This window comes from Lepeophtheirus salmonis, chromosome 8 (assembly GCF_016086655.4).
Source record: "Lepeophtheirus salmonis chromosome 8, UVic_Lsal_1.4, whole genome shotgun sequence".
Taxonomy (NCBI): Eukaryota; Metazoa; Arthropoda; class Copepoda; order Siphonostomatoida; family Caligidae; genus Lepeophtheirus; species Lepeophtheirus salmonis.
This window is the reverse complement of record NC_052138.2, coordinates 16822015-16839155: the sequence shown is the minus strand read 5'-3', so window position 1 is coordinate 16839155 and position 17141 is coordinate 16822015. Positions and strand designations below refer to the sequence as shown.

At 29.4% G+C, this 17141-nt stretch overlaps 2 protein-coding genes across 2 annotated transcripts; both read right to left on the bottom strand.

Annotated features, from left to right (window-relative positions):
- Positions 1 to 356: 356 nt before the first annotated feature.
- On the bottom strand, positions 357 to 1806 carry LOC121122184 (uncharacterized). Its single transcript, XM_040717190.2, has 4 exons — positions 1667 to 1806; positions 1413 to 1586; positions 867 to 1348; positions 357 to 784 (listed from the first exon to the last, which is right to left on the bottom strand). Exons 1-4 carry the CDS (start codon positions 1706 to 1708, stop codon positions 604 to 606), a joined length of 879 nt encoding a protein of 292 aa, XP_040573124.1. The 5' UTR covers positions 1709 to 1806; the 3' UTR covers positions 357 to 603.
- Positions 1807 to 15832: 14026 nt separating this feature from the next.
- Positions 15833 to 16868, bottom strand: LOC121121524 (uncharacterized). Its single transcript, XM_040716481.2, has 3 exons — positions 16580 to 16868; positions 16333 to 16528; positions 15833 to 16271 (listed from the first exon to the last, which is right to left on the bottom strand). Exons 1-3 carry the CDS (start codon positions 16844 to 16846, stop codon positions 15952 to 15954), a joined length of 783 nt encoding a protein of 260 aa, XP_040572415.1. The 5' UTR covers positions 16847 to 16868; the 3' UTR covers positions 15833 to 15951.
- Positions 16869 to 17141: the final 273 nt, after the last annotated feature.

Below are 17141 nucleotides of genomic sequence, written 5' to 3'. Positions count from 1 at the left end.
GCCAGGGATTGCAAACATTTTAATGAATAAAAACCCGCGGCTTAGTACATATTTGATTTAAATTAACTGAGGCTTCGTGACTAAAATGTAAAAACTTTCAAGTCTTTTTAATTAGGTTTACATAGATATATATGAAAAATGGTAAATAACTTAAAATTTATGAGGAAAAATTATTTTATTTAAAGAACAAGAAACATTGGTATGGCATTTATCAAGCCCCTAAGAAATAGGCTCCGTACAACGGTTAATGTCTTAATTGTAAATTGAAGTTTAATTTTTACAATTTTGATAAAGCATGGCTTGAATACTTTTGCCTCTTGAAAATCAATTTAAAGTGTAGGGAAATAAAACGACTATTTTTAGTAGTATACCATATATATATATCGATATTATATTCTAGTTCAATAATCGAAATACACATAACACAATTTCTGTCAGATTAGAAGACAAAGTTACTCATACATCTTGATTAGGTAATGGAAAAGAAATAATAATTGAAAATACGATTTCTGAGGTTATTGATTGATTAAGTTATATTTCACAGTTATTATGAGGATGTATCATAATTGATGAGTTGATCAAGTAAATTGTGATATTTCCGAACTATTTTTTAAAAAAGGTATCTTTTTTGTAAGAATTGACTTTTGGAGAATTCCTTGGAGCACAATTTGTACTAATAGTTATCGTTTTTTTGTCTTTAATTATACTTGGTTCTAAGAACAACTTTCCTTTAATATTCTGAGTAAAACTCAACTTCATTTTCTTGCTTAGGCACTTAGGATCACTGTTTAAAAAAAAAGTTATATACTTACACGAATAAATTGTAAGTACCTAAAAATTTAAATCAAAATAAAACGTATTGTTACTTGTCACTTTTATCCTTCGCGTAATTATTTGTATGAGATTGTAGTAAACTATGAGGCTTGAACAATGTTGGGCAATTAGAGCCAGGATTTTCAGTACTTAAGAAAGGATCTTCTTTTAAACTAGAATCCCTTTTCACCAATTCTTTCAACAATGAAACTTTTGGAGGGCAAAATATTTTCTTATCATTCAATAATACGATACTATCATATTCGGATAGATTATAATTTGTAAATATCTTAGTGTTTGAATGATGTCGTGGTGTTTTTGTATTACCCCAAGGATCGACCAAATCCGTATTGTCATGTACAGGAATATACTCTAATGAGATTTTGTTTATATTCGAGATACCAAGAGTACGGCATAGATCACAAAAACTATCCATGAGTTTTAAATTAGTATGACCATAGTAAAAGTACGAAATTAAAGCTTCAACTGCAATGGATTTAAATCCGATAAGTGTAATTACAACTGGCTCAGATATCTGAAAATAATAAAAATAATATTTTAAATAAACTCAACATAGGAGCACTTTATGGAAATGTTACTCCGTGTTTTCCTTTAACTTCATAGCATAATTTGCGAAGTAAATTAGATTTGGGAATAAATATAAACTGATGAGCTAAGATGCGACTCTCTAATCCCTTAGAATTATAGACTAAAAAATGCAGGTCAGAGTTTCTTGTATCATTTCGAAGATTCTCCAAACTTTCTCCAATATTCTGCAATGGAAATACAATTTAATAAACAGTATTTGTTGCAATTCAATTATGCAAATTACGTAGAAGCAAAAAATGATTACCTTCCAGTGACTTCCAAGACATTTCAGGTTAACATATTTCATTTTTCACGGAATCCAGTAAAGAAAGAATTCTTAGAAAATATAAATTAATGAGAGCTGAGCATGGAACTTGAATATACGTACTATTTGAATGTTACGTACTTTTATAATAAAAAAATTAGCTACAAAGAAATATGTCCTTATTTACTGGAAAATAAGTCATTTGACCTGTCAAATCGTAGATTAGAAAAGGAAAAAGGTTTTTTTTTTTTTTAGTTCAATGCCGATTTACGAAGAGAAAAAAAACTTGCAGAAGATGGGCACGAAAGTCTATAAGTGTTTGAGGGTTCCCATAGAAAGGCTAGAATGTCAATAGTTAAATACGGAAATCAATTTAACGTCATTTATATTTAAGGTCGACAAATTAATAATCTTTTAGCCAGTTTAATTTTTTTTTTCCCATTTGTTGCTTTGTTTAACCGCAGCATTTGTTGGAAAATTAGCCATTTCAAGATAGCTTTCAAAATAATAGATTAAGTGTAATGGATAAAAGAGTAGATATAATGGACGTTAATAAACTTGTCTAACTAGTATTAAGTAAAGTTACAAATTAATTTGTTTATGCGCAATAACTAAATTTTAACAAGACAATAGCACCTTCAATTTTTATTACTGCACAATATGAAAGTACTGTGACTTAATTTTTTTTCAATTATTATCATTTATTGTCTGAAGAGCGTGGGAAGATATTGATAAACTTGAATTTCGTTTTACAGAATACAATTGCTGGTATTTTTAAAGTATTATCTTTAGCACAATTATTATTGTAATTCAATTCTCTAGATACTTAAGAAAGTTGTGTTTTTTTTTTAATATTACATTTTATTATGTATTATGTATAACTTATAACTAAAGTTGATAATCCTGTAGATAAAACATGTGCAAGGAGAAGGAGGGGAGACTTATGAGTTATGGTATTATCAGCTGCCTGCTATATTATGATTTTTGAAGGTATAACGAAAGTATTTATTAGCAAAATGTTTAATAAAGATATTCTACGTATAATTGACTTATACGTTTTTTATCCGTTACAGTAGATTTGAAAACGTCACACTCCTTGAAATTATAATTTATTATGAACCATAATCTCAGAATAATAACTAATGAAACGACAATGTAGAGTATTTCGAAATATATTTGAAGATCCAAGTTTAAAAAAGGAAGGCTTAAATTAAATATAATCTACATACTAAAAATTAAAATGTTCAAAATTAAATAATTAGAATCATATAACTAATAATAACAATAAATTATAAATACAGAATATTGAAATAATAGATTTATCCAAATAATATTTTCTTGGTCTGACATCGGAATTCAGTTAAATATGTCATAACTTTAGGTTGAAAAAAACAAGCCAGACGTAGAGTTAAATCAAAAAGACCCTTTTTTCTTCATGTGGAAGTTGTTATATACAATTGTGCACAGGATAGATATATCTCTACCGATGAGATCCAAATAATTATTAATAATAAAGTAAATGTCAAAATCATAAAATTAGACAATATATATACTAATATAATTTTTTTTAGAATTATACCCATCGTAAGGATTTAGAGCAAAAGCTAATTATGTAGTAATGTCCGAAGATATTACTCCTTATTAAGAGCATCAAAAAATATTTTTCCCCCCGTTATTTATACTTGTATAACAACATACTATTATCATGAAGGATACACACAATTGTTAATTATAATGCTACACTCAATGCAACTACCCCCGTTGTTGTGACAATTTGAGCAATTATTTTTGCCTTTTATGAGTTTTCTGAACATCATTTCTTAGAGCTTATCAACCATAACTAATCTTTAAGTTATAAAAAAGTAATATTTATTGACTATGTAATGTTGGAAAACCTAATTATCATACCCAAGTCTTTAAGTGAAGAAACTAGTGTCAGACAAACTAGTTGCGAGCCATCCAAAGCTACTACCCCCATTGTTGTGACCATTTAAGCAGTTGTTTTTGCAATTTAATGAGTTGCGTATAATAATTCTTGATATTTTTAGCTAAAATAGAATCATATTTTATGGCTAGATTTAAAAAAAATGAATACTTACTGTTAGATGGTATAAAATTCAGATATAAATTTCGAAATTAGTAAATATTTTATACTTTTTACTGATAACTTTGATCGTAATTTGGTGTGGATGACTCAAAACATGCTGAAAATTTCATAAACTTCACAATTTACAATGGGGGTATTTCTATAAATGACATCCTTACCAACATCCTCAATTAATTTAATGATGGTTCCTCTGGAAGGGACGTGTTTACCAGTGTATTTCATCATAAATTTTTTAAACGTAGGATGATTAGTAATGGATAAGAGTATATTACATGCATTAAACATCTTTGTGAGATCAGAGTTAAAGTATGACTTGGCATCATTAACTTGATTTTATAGATTAATATCCATGCTCTTGATATGAGATGAGGATAATGAGTGGCGTTTAATTCTAGACGGGGGACTTAAGACAAATTTATATCAACACATCCGAAAAGCCATCTGTTTCTCGTCCGGTAAGTATTTTCAAATTCTTGGACCTCCATTTCCAGAAATCGAGACAGAAGGAGACATTATTTCAGGCATTTTATTCAGTTTTCTATCGACTGTCAGTATCTAATATTATATTAATATTGAATAATAAAGGCGGGAATTGATAACGTTCTTGATAGAAGAAGATGTTTATTATTTTAATCAGTGATACCATAGGTATTTATTCCCTTCTCCTCGCACGCTTTTGTATCAGGAATTTGTAAAATACTTACCGGGCGAGAAACAGATTATGTCGATATAAATGTAAAGTCAAAATCATAAAATTACACGCCACTCATTATATCATCTCATAAAAAATGTTATTAAAACCAAAATTATCAACCTTGCTTATAAGATAGTTGATGTCATATTTGGAGCCCAATACATATAAAAATGTTTTTAAGTAATATTGATTGTTATCATCTGCCTGGAATTATGATTTTGTACTATCTCAAGTATTTATTAGCAAAATTCAGAGTTTTTTTTTAAATATAACCGTAACATATGACTTCTATTTTTTCTATAAATGACATTACAGTAGATTATGAAACGTCAACTCCAGAAATTGTAATTCATTATGAACCTTATTCTTAGAATGGTCAGCAATGAAAGGGGGTAGAGTATTTGAAAAATTATTTGCAACTCAAAGTTTCTCTGAGAACTTAAATTAAATATAATTACATACTAAAAAATGGGTATCATATTCATTTTATTATTAAACAATAAATTAATCAATAATATTAAATAATAACAATCCAAATTTTTATGACTAAAGAATAGCTTTATGGTTGATGGGCTCCAATTAAATCAATAAACCTTTTTTCTTTGTTTTACATGTTCAGTTAAAACTCATAAAAGGCAAAACAACGAACTGTTTAAATGGTCACAACAACGAGGGTTCTTACATTGGGTGTTGCATTATAATTAACAATTGTGTATATCCATCATGATAATAGTATGTTGTTATATAAGCATACCTAAATTTCTTAATAGGGAGTAATATCGCTGGACATTACTACATCAAAATTAGCTTTTTGCTCTAAATCTTTAACGATGAATTTATTTATAACAATTTTTTTATTAGTAATATTTATTGTCTAATTTTATTATTTTTGACATTTTTTATTATTAATAATTAGTTAGATCACCATAGCTCGGATAGAATAATATTTAATGACTATGTACAATTGTATAATTAGCATACCCCAGTCATGAAGAAAGGGGTGATTATCTTTTTGATTAAACATCCAACGCTCTCCCTTGTTATTGTATTGCAAACCATTTAAAGTTTTGAATTTTAACTATTTTAATAATTCTTGATATGTTTAGCTAAAATAGAAAATTATCTGGATTTTCAATCTATTATTTCAATATTCTGTATTTATAATTTAATATTATTAATGTTATATGATTTTAATTGTTTAATTTTGTATATTTAACTATAAATGTTTAATCATTTAATGATGGTTCCTCTGGAATTTAATGTTTACCTCATTTTTTAGTATTTAGATTATATTTAATTAAATTTTTCTTTTTTAAACTTTGAGCTTCAAATAAATTACTTTGAACGTTTCATTAGCTAATGGAATAAGGTTCATAATGAATTACAATTTAAGCATCCTTGTGAAATCAGAGTTTTCAAATCTACTGTAACGCATCATTAATTGATTTTATAGAAATACGTCGATATGAGATGAGGATAATAGTAGTTTATCTTCACTTAAACATTTTTTGCTAATAAATGCATTCGTTATACCCTCAAAAATCATAATAAAGCAGGCAGATGATAATCATCGATCAGTATCTAATATTATATTTTAATAAACAATGATACCTTGATAGAAGAAGATGTTTATTATTTAATTTACCCCTCCTCCTTGCACGCTTTTGTTTTCTTACAAAATTATCAACTAGTTACTTATAAGTAACACAAACAGTACGGAAAAAAGTCGTAAGATTTCGATGATTCTTTAATGTCGAAGCTAGAGACATGATTTTGGTATCAAAATGTATTTTTTACCATTATCTATTAGATAAAAAAAAATGAATTAAAATTTTTGTAACATTCTTACAAAATAGTGCTAGGAATTGTTATTTCTTTTAGTTAATTTAATCACTAGAATCATTTCACTAAAAAGATTTGTTCACTAAATCAGTTCAAATATAACCTCCCCTCCAATATAATTATTTAGATAGCATTTGGAGAGAATGATTCAAACTGATATTAAATACAATTTAAAAAACCTGTATTGAATCACTATAATTTTTTTTTAGGAAAAAATTTTAACGAAAAAATTGTAAACTATTAGATATAAATTTATTTCATAGTAGGACGTACCCGTATTATATATTTATATTTTGAATTATTTCATTAAGGCGTTAAGTAACTCCAGAATTTAGTAAAACTTGTCGATAGACAACGTTTGAAGTTTTTCCATCCTTTTGGCCATTATAATTACAAATATTTTCCTCCATCAACCATATTAAGACTAACTCGCTACCCTCTTCCTAATTTCATTTCTTTTATTCGTATTCAATTTACGTTCTCCATTTTTTGTATAACGCAAAATTCCCTCCAAAACAAACAGAAAAAAGGATAGAAATCATTTGGTAATTGACTATCACTGTAATATTATTTCTTCACAATTTTTAAAATGAATTACATATATACGTTTATTTCGAAGTAACATAGTATTTATTCGATACTGTATTGATATTGCTTAGTAATATTTTATTAAAAGCGTAGCTAAACATTAGTATTTGTCAAGTTTTAGTTCCCCTTTTTTAATCGTTTAGTTCACTTTAATCGTTCACATTTTAACGACTTAACGATTATATTACTTGGCAAAACTCGCCTGAACAACCTGTGGTTCGAAGTGTATTATAGCATATTATGAAAGGGTTAAAATGCTTATAAAAGCGACAGCCTTGGACTTTAAACTGCATTAGGGCCCAGTGGGCTTCACCTGTAAAACATGTGGGCTGGGGATATTAAATGAGAAGTGTCTTCATCATTCAATAATTTTATCGTCCGGAAATAATATAAATTGCAACAAAGTTGCACACGATAATAATGTCTTTCTATGAAATTACTCACAATCATATTGCTTACACTGTGATGTTGCTTCAAGATGATATTACCAAAAAACATTTTTGCCTCACAATGACAATGTAACGACAATTTTACCACGCAACGGTAACCTCTTTACAACAATCATATTACAGTGAACCCCTACTGTGATGTGCTTATATAATGTTTATTAATGAATATAAAATATTTTTCTGAAAAATAACACTCAATATTTACCTAGCATATAAACAATACCTATATATCATAATATAGTTTTAAATTGAATTAAAATATGCAATCTTATACAAAAGTAAATTTAATCATTTTTGGGCAAGTTGCCCTTCATCGAAGTGTCATTCGGCAAAAAAAAATCGACTAAAATTCCGCCGAGGGATTGAATCTATTTAGTAAAGGGTTTTTACTTCTCAGGAGTTAAAAAATAATGAGAACTGCTTAGGAAAAGATCCTTCTTCAGATTACCAATTCCAAAAAAACAGTGTAGCTAAAAACACACAGGATTTTTATTACTGAAGATGATTGTTTATGTTTATAACATTTATCAATATTTAAAGCTGGGCGGTTTGGTCAAATAAATTACTGTTTTGAGATTAGAAAAGGAAAACAGTTGGTAGAATTTCCCTTTTTTCTTATTTATTCATTCTTTCTCGAATTATTGTTGCGCCAACATCTCCTCAAAGAATCTATTGTTCGCCGAGTACCTTTGAGTTTGTACAATAAAATTAGTGAAATGCCGGGAAAAATTCTTCCTACGGCTGGTTTGAAATTAATGGAGGCATGCCATTTGGAGGTACCTACGGGACGACAACAAAATATTTTGTCGAATATGTCGGTGTAAGTACTCTTACATCCCCCCCCCATCCAGAGTCAAACGGCACTTAATGTCCTCGTCCCATAAAAACAATATGAATACATACGAACAATATTTGACTCATGCTGATTCTGACAATCTAACCACTTTAAGATACTAGTTTCCTGTAATATACGTTTTTTTCACCGTGGAGAACCCCATTTTCTCAAAGTTTAGGAAGACATATACCAATACAACCGTCCTTATTAGAAGGACTCAACATAGATTAATGAAGGTTGTCAGCAAGGATGTAATCTCCAAAATTAAAGGGAAAATTGGAGATAAGGATATTTTCATAGCTGTTGATGAGACTAAAGACAACTGGGAACGATCAATGACAGTAATATTGATGGGTCCTTTGGATGGCCGTTTCTTGGGTCTTCCTTATCTAATCAACAGTATATTTGCTAATGTCGTTAATGTTGCTAATTTTGTCGTTCAGAGTATTCGACTAAATCTTGGTTTGGACTTTGATGAAAACAAGTTAAAAGTGTTCATCACGGATGGAGCTTTCTACTTTCAAAAAGTGGGTGAAGACCTCAAAAGAAGCTAACCCCTAATTGAAACATACTATTTGTGTAGTTCATGGACTCCATAACGTGGCTGAACTTGCACGTAAAGAATTTCCAAAGACAAACGAGCTCATTTCAGAAATAAAAAAATATTTTTGAATACTTGGCTAAGAAAACAAAACTTTACTGGTTCTTACCAAATTTCCTTACCTCCATCACCTATCGTCACACGCTAGGGAACTTGGTTGAAAGAAGTTGGTTACTATTTCAATAACTTCTAAGTAATCAGGGAATATTTAAACAACCTTAATGAATGGTCGTTAAAGATAAATGATGATTTCATTTATGAAGAATTGTCAATAATTAATCATAATCTCAACCCAATTACCAAGGCCATTACCGTGTTAGAAGGGAGACTCCCTTTAGTTGTGAGATTGACTATTGTCGGAGATTTACGCGTCGATATCAAGCTAGAGCAATTCAAAACAAAATTTAATATATTTTTAGATGAAAATCCAGCGTACAACGATTTGCAAGACCTAGCAAATTCTGAGGAGACAATTTACAGAAACACACCTACTGTAAATTTTGACAAAGAGAGGATTTTCAGCAAATTGAGAGCCATTCATACAAAAAATAAGACCCTGTTTATCAGGAAAAAGGGTCAGGAACAAGCTAATTATAAAATAAAATATTGCAATATTTTTTTCCTTTATTCGCAAGAGTAAGTATTTATCAAATAACTTATTAAGAATAAATTACATTTATTCCTAAATACAGTAATATGGTCAAGAACAACAGCATGAATGGTGTCAAAGGGGATATTAGCTTCAAATAGCTTAAAAATAGTTTGTCTAACATCAGTTTCTTCTTGTTAAGACTTGGGTAAGTTATTATTGATGTATTTAAATATTCAAAAATTAATTAAATATATACAAATATGTGCAAATAGTTTGTCTAATATCAGTTTCATCGGATTAAGATTTGGGTACGCTCCTTGGATTCCAACATGTTGAAGTACAATTTATTTAAGGTCGTATAAGTCGTTTTAAATACTAAAAATATTAATTTGCTTTTTCTTTTCTTAGCTTTACAAATTACTTAGATGACGAAAAAATAGGATTGCACATATAATTTGAAGTATGATAGGAAAAAGACGGATTTTATTTTTACTCATAATTAGTATATTTTTTTCTTTATAAAAATGTCTCATTATTTTTGTTTATATATAATTTAGATTTGTCCCTAATAATTTGTTGAATCCATTTGTAATATTTAGTGTCGTTTGTTATTATTAATTTGTTTCACTTTCTGTGTATATTAATATTAAAATTTTTAATAAATATTTTTTGTTATAATTAATCTTTTTTTATTTTACACGTACTTCTTTAACTTAATATCACAAATATACTTTAATTTATATATTTAATAGTAATTAATTTTTAAAAAAAAACCATTTATTGCTACACTTCATATAAAACATACAATCAGTACGGGTACATGTAAAAATATTTTTTTTTCAAAAAAATTATATAAAATGGGTCAAAATACAAAAAAATCAAAATCAAAAGTTCTTAACTTTTGGGGGCCTCACAATAGTCTTGCCAGATTAGGCATCCTAATGCAGTCCGTCCTGAAGGTGTTCTAGGGATGGTGCATTGTTTAGCCTGCCCTCGATATCAAAATTCATTAAAAAACTAGAGAGACTGAAGACGGAATGTCTCCATTTACTAGTAATCTACTGCTACTGGTTAAGTTATAATCATAGCTTTTTGACTACTCATTGTATGTCATATCATATTGCGACTTTTATTAACATTTGTTAATAAATCTATAATATAGAAATTTGGAAGTTTTTTTTCATGATTTTCACGAAGTAAATCAGGTTTGTTAATTCTTCCCTAGTATAACTATGGAAGAATTACTCAATAAATATCGGAAATTGTTGATAGCTCTTCTTAGAAAGTATTCAAATTCAAGCAATCCACGTTAAAAATACTTATATGGGACAATAAGTAGACAAATCTAAAGCTGATTATAAAATACTGTGTTGTTTTTATATAAGCAGATAACGCCGTGATAAAAAATGAAAGGCTAACCAGAGTTAGTTGAATGCAACAAAAATAGTATGAAAAAGATTTGATGACAAAAATTCCATTTTATGTGAATATTTTAAATTATTATTTCAAATAACTCATCTCCATTCTATTAAAACATAATATTATTAAATTCCTATTGTAATATGGATAATTCATTCATTCATTGACATAAAATATAAATTTTATAATAAATATTTTAAATAAATTTTATATAAAATGTATATTTTAATGAAAATAAAGTAGAAACTGAACTTGTATTGAAGTATGATTAAAATACAAATAATTACCAGGTTAAGAACGACGGTAAAAAAAATCAACACAAACATAATTAGTAATTATTTATGTGGCATAAAAGATATAGCTAGACATTCAACTAATTAGTCAATAATTCTCTTTGTACATTTAAGTCCCATCCAGTCCTTTCCACACAAAACAAGGGGTTTGACTTCATTGAAGATATAAAGTGTGGTTTTATTACTGTTATTTTCTTTTGCTGGATTCGATAGAGAGACTATGATGCTTCCAAGGCAGTTTAATATAGATCCATTGGCAAATTTATATGGATTTAAAGACGAAGGAAAAATGGACTCTGGATATTTTTTCAAAAATTCTGACCCACAAATGGATATATCTGCGAATTCATCGAAAATAGCATTGCATTCAATTGTTTTTCCTGAAACAAGATCTGTGAGATTCACAAGCCTTGTTGTTTCCTTTAATGAATAATCCAACCTTTTATTCAAAACATTCACAGGAGCCAAAATGGTTGATTCTACTTTATTGTGTTTAAGTCCCATCCAGTCCTTTCCGCACAAAACAAGGACTTTAACTTCATTGAAGATATAAAGTGTTGTTACGTTACTATTATTTACTTTTGTTGGATTAGATATGGTAACTTTGATGCTTCCGAGGCATTTTAATATATATCCATTGGCAAAATAATAAGGATTAAACGAAGGAGGAGAAATAGATTTAGAATATGTTTCCAAAGGTCCACATATAGATATATCAGCAAATTCGTCAAAAATGGCTTCGCATATAACTTTTTTCCCAGATAAGACGTCTGTGAGATTCACAGACCTTGTTGTCTCTTTTAATGAATGATCCAACCTTCTATTCTGAACTTTGAAAGGCTCGGTCCCTTCTTGGTATAACTGTGACTCAATTGTTGATTCTATTTTAGCCTGAAAATTCGGCTTTAAATATTCTAATTTATGCTTGAGTGATGAATCATCGTTTTTCAGTCTATTTGCCAAATTTTTAGAGTCACTCTTTTTCTCATTCTCCTCCAAAGTCTTTATTCTTGCTCTTAAACGGATATTCTCTTCCTGAGTAGTTAAACTAACGTAGAAAAAGGAGCGTTCTTCACCAAAAGGAACCATTTGATTCCGCAAATTCTTAATCTCTTCTATCAATCCACATAGATTGTCATAGAGTGAGTCCAGCCTATCTGAGTATAATGCTTCATGGGAATTACTTTCTTTGAATGTTGACTCATTCTTCAGCCTCATCATTGAGCATACTTGACACACCATCTCTTTATATTTTTCGAACCCTTTAAAATCTTCCATTTTCCCTCAGTATTTACTTTTCTGACACGCAGAGGATGACTGCAGTTCTGTAGGAATCTTTAGAATTTTGAAATCATTTTTTGACTGAACTAATTACAATTATTGGTCTGACCAAGGAGTACTGAAATGAGTATGTAACGCACTGCTTTTTATACTTATTGGGAGTGAAAAAGTAATGTCTAGACTTGAAATTTTTGTAAGGGAAAAAGAGCTCAATGAGAAGGCGGGAGCGAGACATATGAAGGGGCGTCCGGAGGAGGTGGAGGGGCAGTATTTTGAAGGATTTTTTTTTCTTTTGAAAAATTACCGTATTGAAAGGAACATTTTTTAAGGATTTCTTTTCTTAAAAAAGGACATTCGATCAAATAATGTAGCAGAGGAAAAATTCAAAATTTTAAACATATGTATATATAATTCTGCGGACGTTCCTGATATGGTACTACTAATCCCTTCTTAATATCAGATGCCTCTTATATGATTTTGAGGGAGAAAATGAATTACTGCTATAGACATTTAAAGTAGCATTAGTAGAGGGGAAATATTGAAATTACTATTAAAATAACATATATATATTTATTTGATTATTCAAAATTTAAAATAAAAATACACCAAAAATATGTGAGGATGCTTACTTCAGAGAGAGAAGTTAATACCACGACAAGCTATTAAATAGTGAACCAAAAAAAAAAAAAAAAAAAAAACACAGGCAAGAACTGTTTTTCTTTTTCTAATTTTCAAAGTAGATTTCATTACAAATATGTCAACATTGGGAATGTCCCATAATTAGAGAAGGAAAATGAAAGCATTCGGCATGTAACAACTAACTACTCTTCTTGATGAAATCAAAAATGACATGGTAGTCTTGAAAGTCATCTTATTTGCTGTTTACAAAACGCTATGAATGTGATGGCTATTAAGTTTGCATACATAGAGAACAGAAAATATGACTTGCCGATTTGACAAAAAAAAAACAGAAGAAGAAAAGAAACTGCAAAATGATATAGAAACTCTGACAATTTGAAAAATGTTTGGGAGAAGAGGTCTCATGAGGTTTTATTATGTTAAATAACTAAATAAAACTCCAATCCGACAACGTATCTAGCAAAAATAAAAACAAAAATAGGAATTACTGGAATTTTGATCCTCAATTCAATTTTGAGTCCAAGGCTGAGTAAAACGGTGGTGGTCCGTAAATGTTTAATGATGTTGGTATTTTATTATACAAAATGAATATCGTAAAGAAATGGTATGGTAAAAAAAAATATAAACAGTGGCCCATGTCGTAAATCCCCCCCCCCATCTCAAAATGTATTTATACGGCCCAGCAGTCCAATAAGGATTTGACACTTCTAAATCTCCAATAATCAGCACATCGTTAATTTTATTATATATCACGCAATCTCTAATAAGAAAAGAAACAGAAAATGGCTAAAATAGTTCGTAGTAAGTCAATTCTTCCCCTTTATGGAATTATTATTCAATAATTGTTGATAACTGTTCACAGTTTAAAAAGAGCTTATTCTCATTCAACCAATCAACGTTCAGAATACCGATTAGGACAAAAGAAGCAGAAACATCGCCACCTAAAAAAACATACGGTGTTCATTTTGGTGTTAGTGAGGTAACGTCGTGATAAGTTCAATTTCTATTGCAATACATGTTTTTTTGTTTTTTTTTAGGGGGGCAATACGAGATATGCAAGCTAACAAAACATTTATAACCACCAGATGGTGCAGATAGTCTAAATCTAGTATACAAACCCACCAAGTAAACAACACTCTTTGTTGATAAGTTTGTTTTTGGGTTACTGAGATAGAGGCATTTATGATTAATTATAGTTTGTCTGCAACATAATTATTATCTAATAGTTGTTTTTGTTTTTTTTGAAAAAACATACAGATTTCTTCAACAACAAGTGAAATACTAAACTAACTTGTGTATGTCGAACATAAGTCAATAAAAAAAAGTGTTTACTTGACGAATGTTTTATAAATACTAAGGGTAATGTCAGTGTGATATTTTGTGTATTTGCTTGACGTTTTTGCATAAATATGCGTCTAGGGTTTTGATAACAAGACAATTGACATTTCCACTTTCATAAAAATTGAGTTAAATTTGTCAATATTTTTTGAACGTCCATATTACGAGAACGGAATCGTTGGAACCACTGCATTACTGCTGCATTCGATACCTTATTATGGCAGCTTGCTCCGCCTTTTCACCTTGGTTGTAGTGGTACAGAAGAATGTTTCGAATTTTCTCTTTTTTTCTTCCATTTTGGAACGCTGTAGCTCACAACTGGCTACACCAAACACAAAACTTTAAATGCACTTTTTTTTAAAGTGTAGCTTAATTTTTTAGCTTTTTTTGATACATTGTATTAATTCTGAGATATAGCTCACTAAATACATCTAGCGAAAAACGCTAAGAAATGTTTACTTAACCTAATATAATATATATTTAAAAACCAAGGACTACTAAAAATCCTTGAATAAACCAATTTGTATAAATAATTGATTACAGTGTTGATAATTTTTTGGGCTAGCCTCCCCCCCAATGATGAAAGCTAGTAGTACCCCTGGTCATAAGTGTTGTGACAATACCAATATTTATAGCTTGGTTTTCGTATTAAATTTATAAAACAAAACTAAGGCTATATGTAATTCACATAAACTTAAATGAACATCTCCAGGGTAACGTCATTGGCAGAAAAAAATATTTATAAATGATGTGATGGCTTTACAAGAACCGGTTCCCATACCAATTCAGTGTAGTACCATTTCAGCGCGCGTCAGTCCCTCCATACCACAATAGTATCAGTGCACAGAACAACATATTTGCATCCAATTTCGTCTCATCTCATTTTATTTTGTCCAGAAGAGATAACATTTTGATATAAATACCAGAGGTTTCTGCAGGATAGGGGTAGATGGAATGTAGCCCCCTTCAAATCGAGAATTTTTTTATCGCTACTATAATATAAAATCATATATTTGTCGAAAGGTAATTTCTTTCAAGAAAATGGTTATTTGTTCAAATTCAGTCTCTTCCAAAAAGTTTAAATTCTCAAATTTTTCAAAAAGTTTTTATCTTTTCTACAAAAAACCTACGAGGCCCCTTCATACATATATTTGTAAAAAAAAATATAGAATATGTAAAAATTCAATTTACTGAAGATATTTATTTTCTAGTTAATATCTGAAAAAAAAATCATTTCGTCACATTTTGTTTCGTCTTTTTTTGTTAAGAAGAGAAATTTCATTTAAATTTCATTTAATCGAACGAAATAGAAAAAAATTGTTAAAAAGTTTGGCTATTCTATAAAAAAAATCCTCAATACATTTATTTAAAAATTGAAATTTGATTTTTTTGTTACTGTCTGTCTGTCTGTCGAAATTAACGCTGTATAAATAAACTGATTTTTTGAAACAAAAATAAATTATTCTTGTCAATTAGTTCATTCAAGTCTAAACATAAATTATTATAATTTATTGATTTAAATACAAAGCTAAAATAATATTTAATCGTAAGAGTAAGAAAACTTGTATTTACATATAGTGTAATCATCTTAGTAACGAATATTTATTTTAATTTTTGTGCAAGATTTGATCTATCCAATTCCTACTATCTGGAATACTAATTGCATAATTGACTGAGGCGTGACAATTATCAGTAGCATCACTTAAGATTCCAACCAAATAGCAGCGTTTACTCCAACCTTTGTATACTATTGGGGCCCCAATATCCTTTTTACAAACACGTCCTTTTTTCGTCTTAACACACATTTCCGAGTACAGTGGCTCTCTATCAAATTCTTTCTTCGCTTCTGAGCATTCATTTCTGTATTTGGAGAGGTATTCAAGGATCGCTGACTGGTTATTTGGAGTTCCGTCACCCCATTCGCTCACTAGAATAAACATTTAAGCAATAATCAACTACATCGTTGTACAAAATTAGAAATATTTTACTTGTCAAGGAAACTGATTTAAAAGAGGACACCGATCTATGTGGCAAACATACAGGCTCTACAAGGTGAGGGATTAGTTTTACTTCGACATTAAGTACTCCGATGGCTAAGCGTTCATGAAAATCCCATTCATTCCCACCCTCGATGTACCATTTTTGCACTTTATATTCCTTTCCCGCTTTTCCTCCAAGACGAACCTATTGCACTAAGTTAATTAATCCTTGATTTAATTATTTCATCGATCTCACTGAAGAAGTAACTCCAGGATAATGTGATACGCATCTAGATGTTGACATAATGTGGTGCTGACTAACCAGGACGGCCTCACAATGATATTTGTATTCTTTACCAGAAGGTGATTTGTATGTCAATATTAGATCAGCTTGCCAGGGAACTGTGGCGTTTCCTAGCCTACCATTACAAGCTCCAGCAGTAGATCCACAAAACTTATTTGCCAAAGTTATATTAGTCGTGACAATTAAAATATAAGCAACTAATATCAAAATGACCTTCATTCTGAGGACTAAAGAACTGATACATATTGAAGTACTTCAACTCTTTTATACTTAGTAGGATATATACAAACAATTGTTTCAATTCTATTATTATTGAATACTTAATATGAGTATTTAAGTTATTTTTTCTTTCTTTCTTGTTAAATAAGATCCAAACGGTTTACATGTAGGTCGAATTTTAATTGCATTTATGAATATAATGTGTTGTATTACAAAACAAATACAAATACGACGCCTATTGAAACTGGGTCAATCATGTATAGAGTAGGACCTCTCGGTATGCAAAGAAAATACA

Excerpts from the sequence above, each read along its gene's own strand:
- LOC121122184 (XM_040717190.2), bottom strand. The coding sequence starts at position 1,708 with ATGAAATATGTTAACCTGAAATGTCTTGGAAGTCACTGGAAG. Across the intron at positions 1,587-1,666 it reads GTCTTGGAAGTCACTGGAAG|AATATTGGAGAAAGTTTGGA; the intron begins GTAATCATTTTT and ends TTTCCATTGCAG. Across the intron at positions 1,349-1,412 it reads AAGTTAAAGGAAAACACGGA|ATATCTGAGCCAGTTGTAAT; the intron begins GTAACATTTCCA and ends TATTATTTTCAG.
- LOC121121524 (XM_040716481.2), bottom strand. The coding sequence starts at position 16,846 with ATGAAGGTCATTTTGATATTAGTTGCTTATATTTTAATTGTCACGACT. Across the intron at positions 16,529-16,579 it reads ATCCTGGAGTTACTTCTTCA|GTTCGTCTTGGAGGAAAAGC; the intron begins GTGAGATCGATG and ends TTAGTGCAATAG. Across the intron at positions 16,272-16,332 it reads TAAATCAGTTTCCTTGACAA|TGAGCGAATGGGGTGACGGA; the intron begins GTAAAATATTTC and ends TGTTTATTCTAG.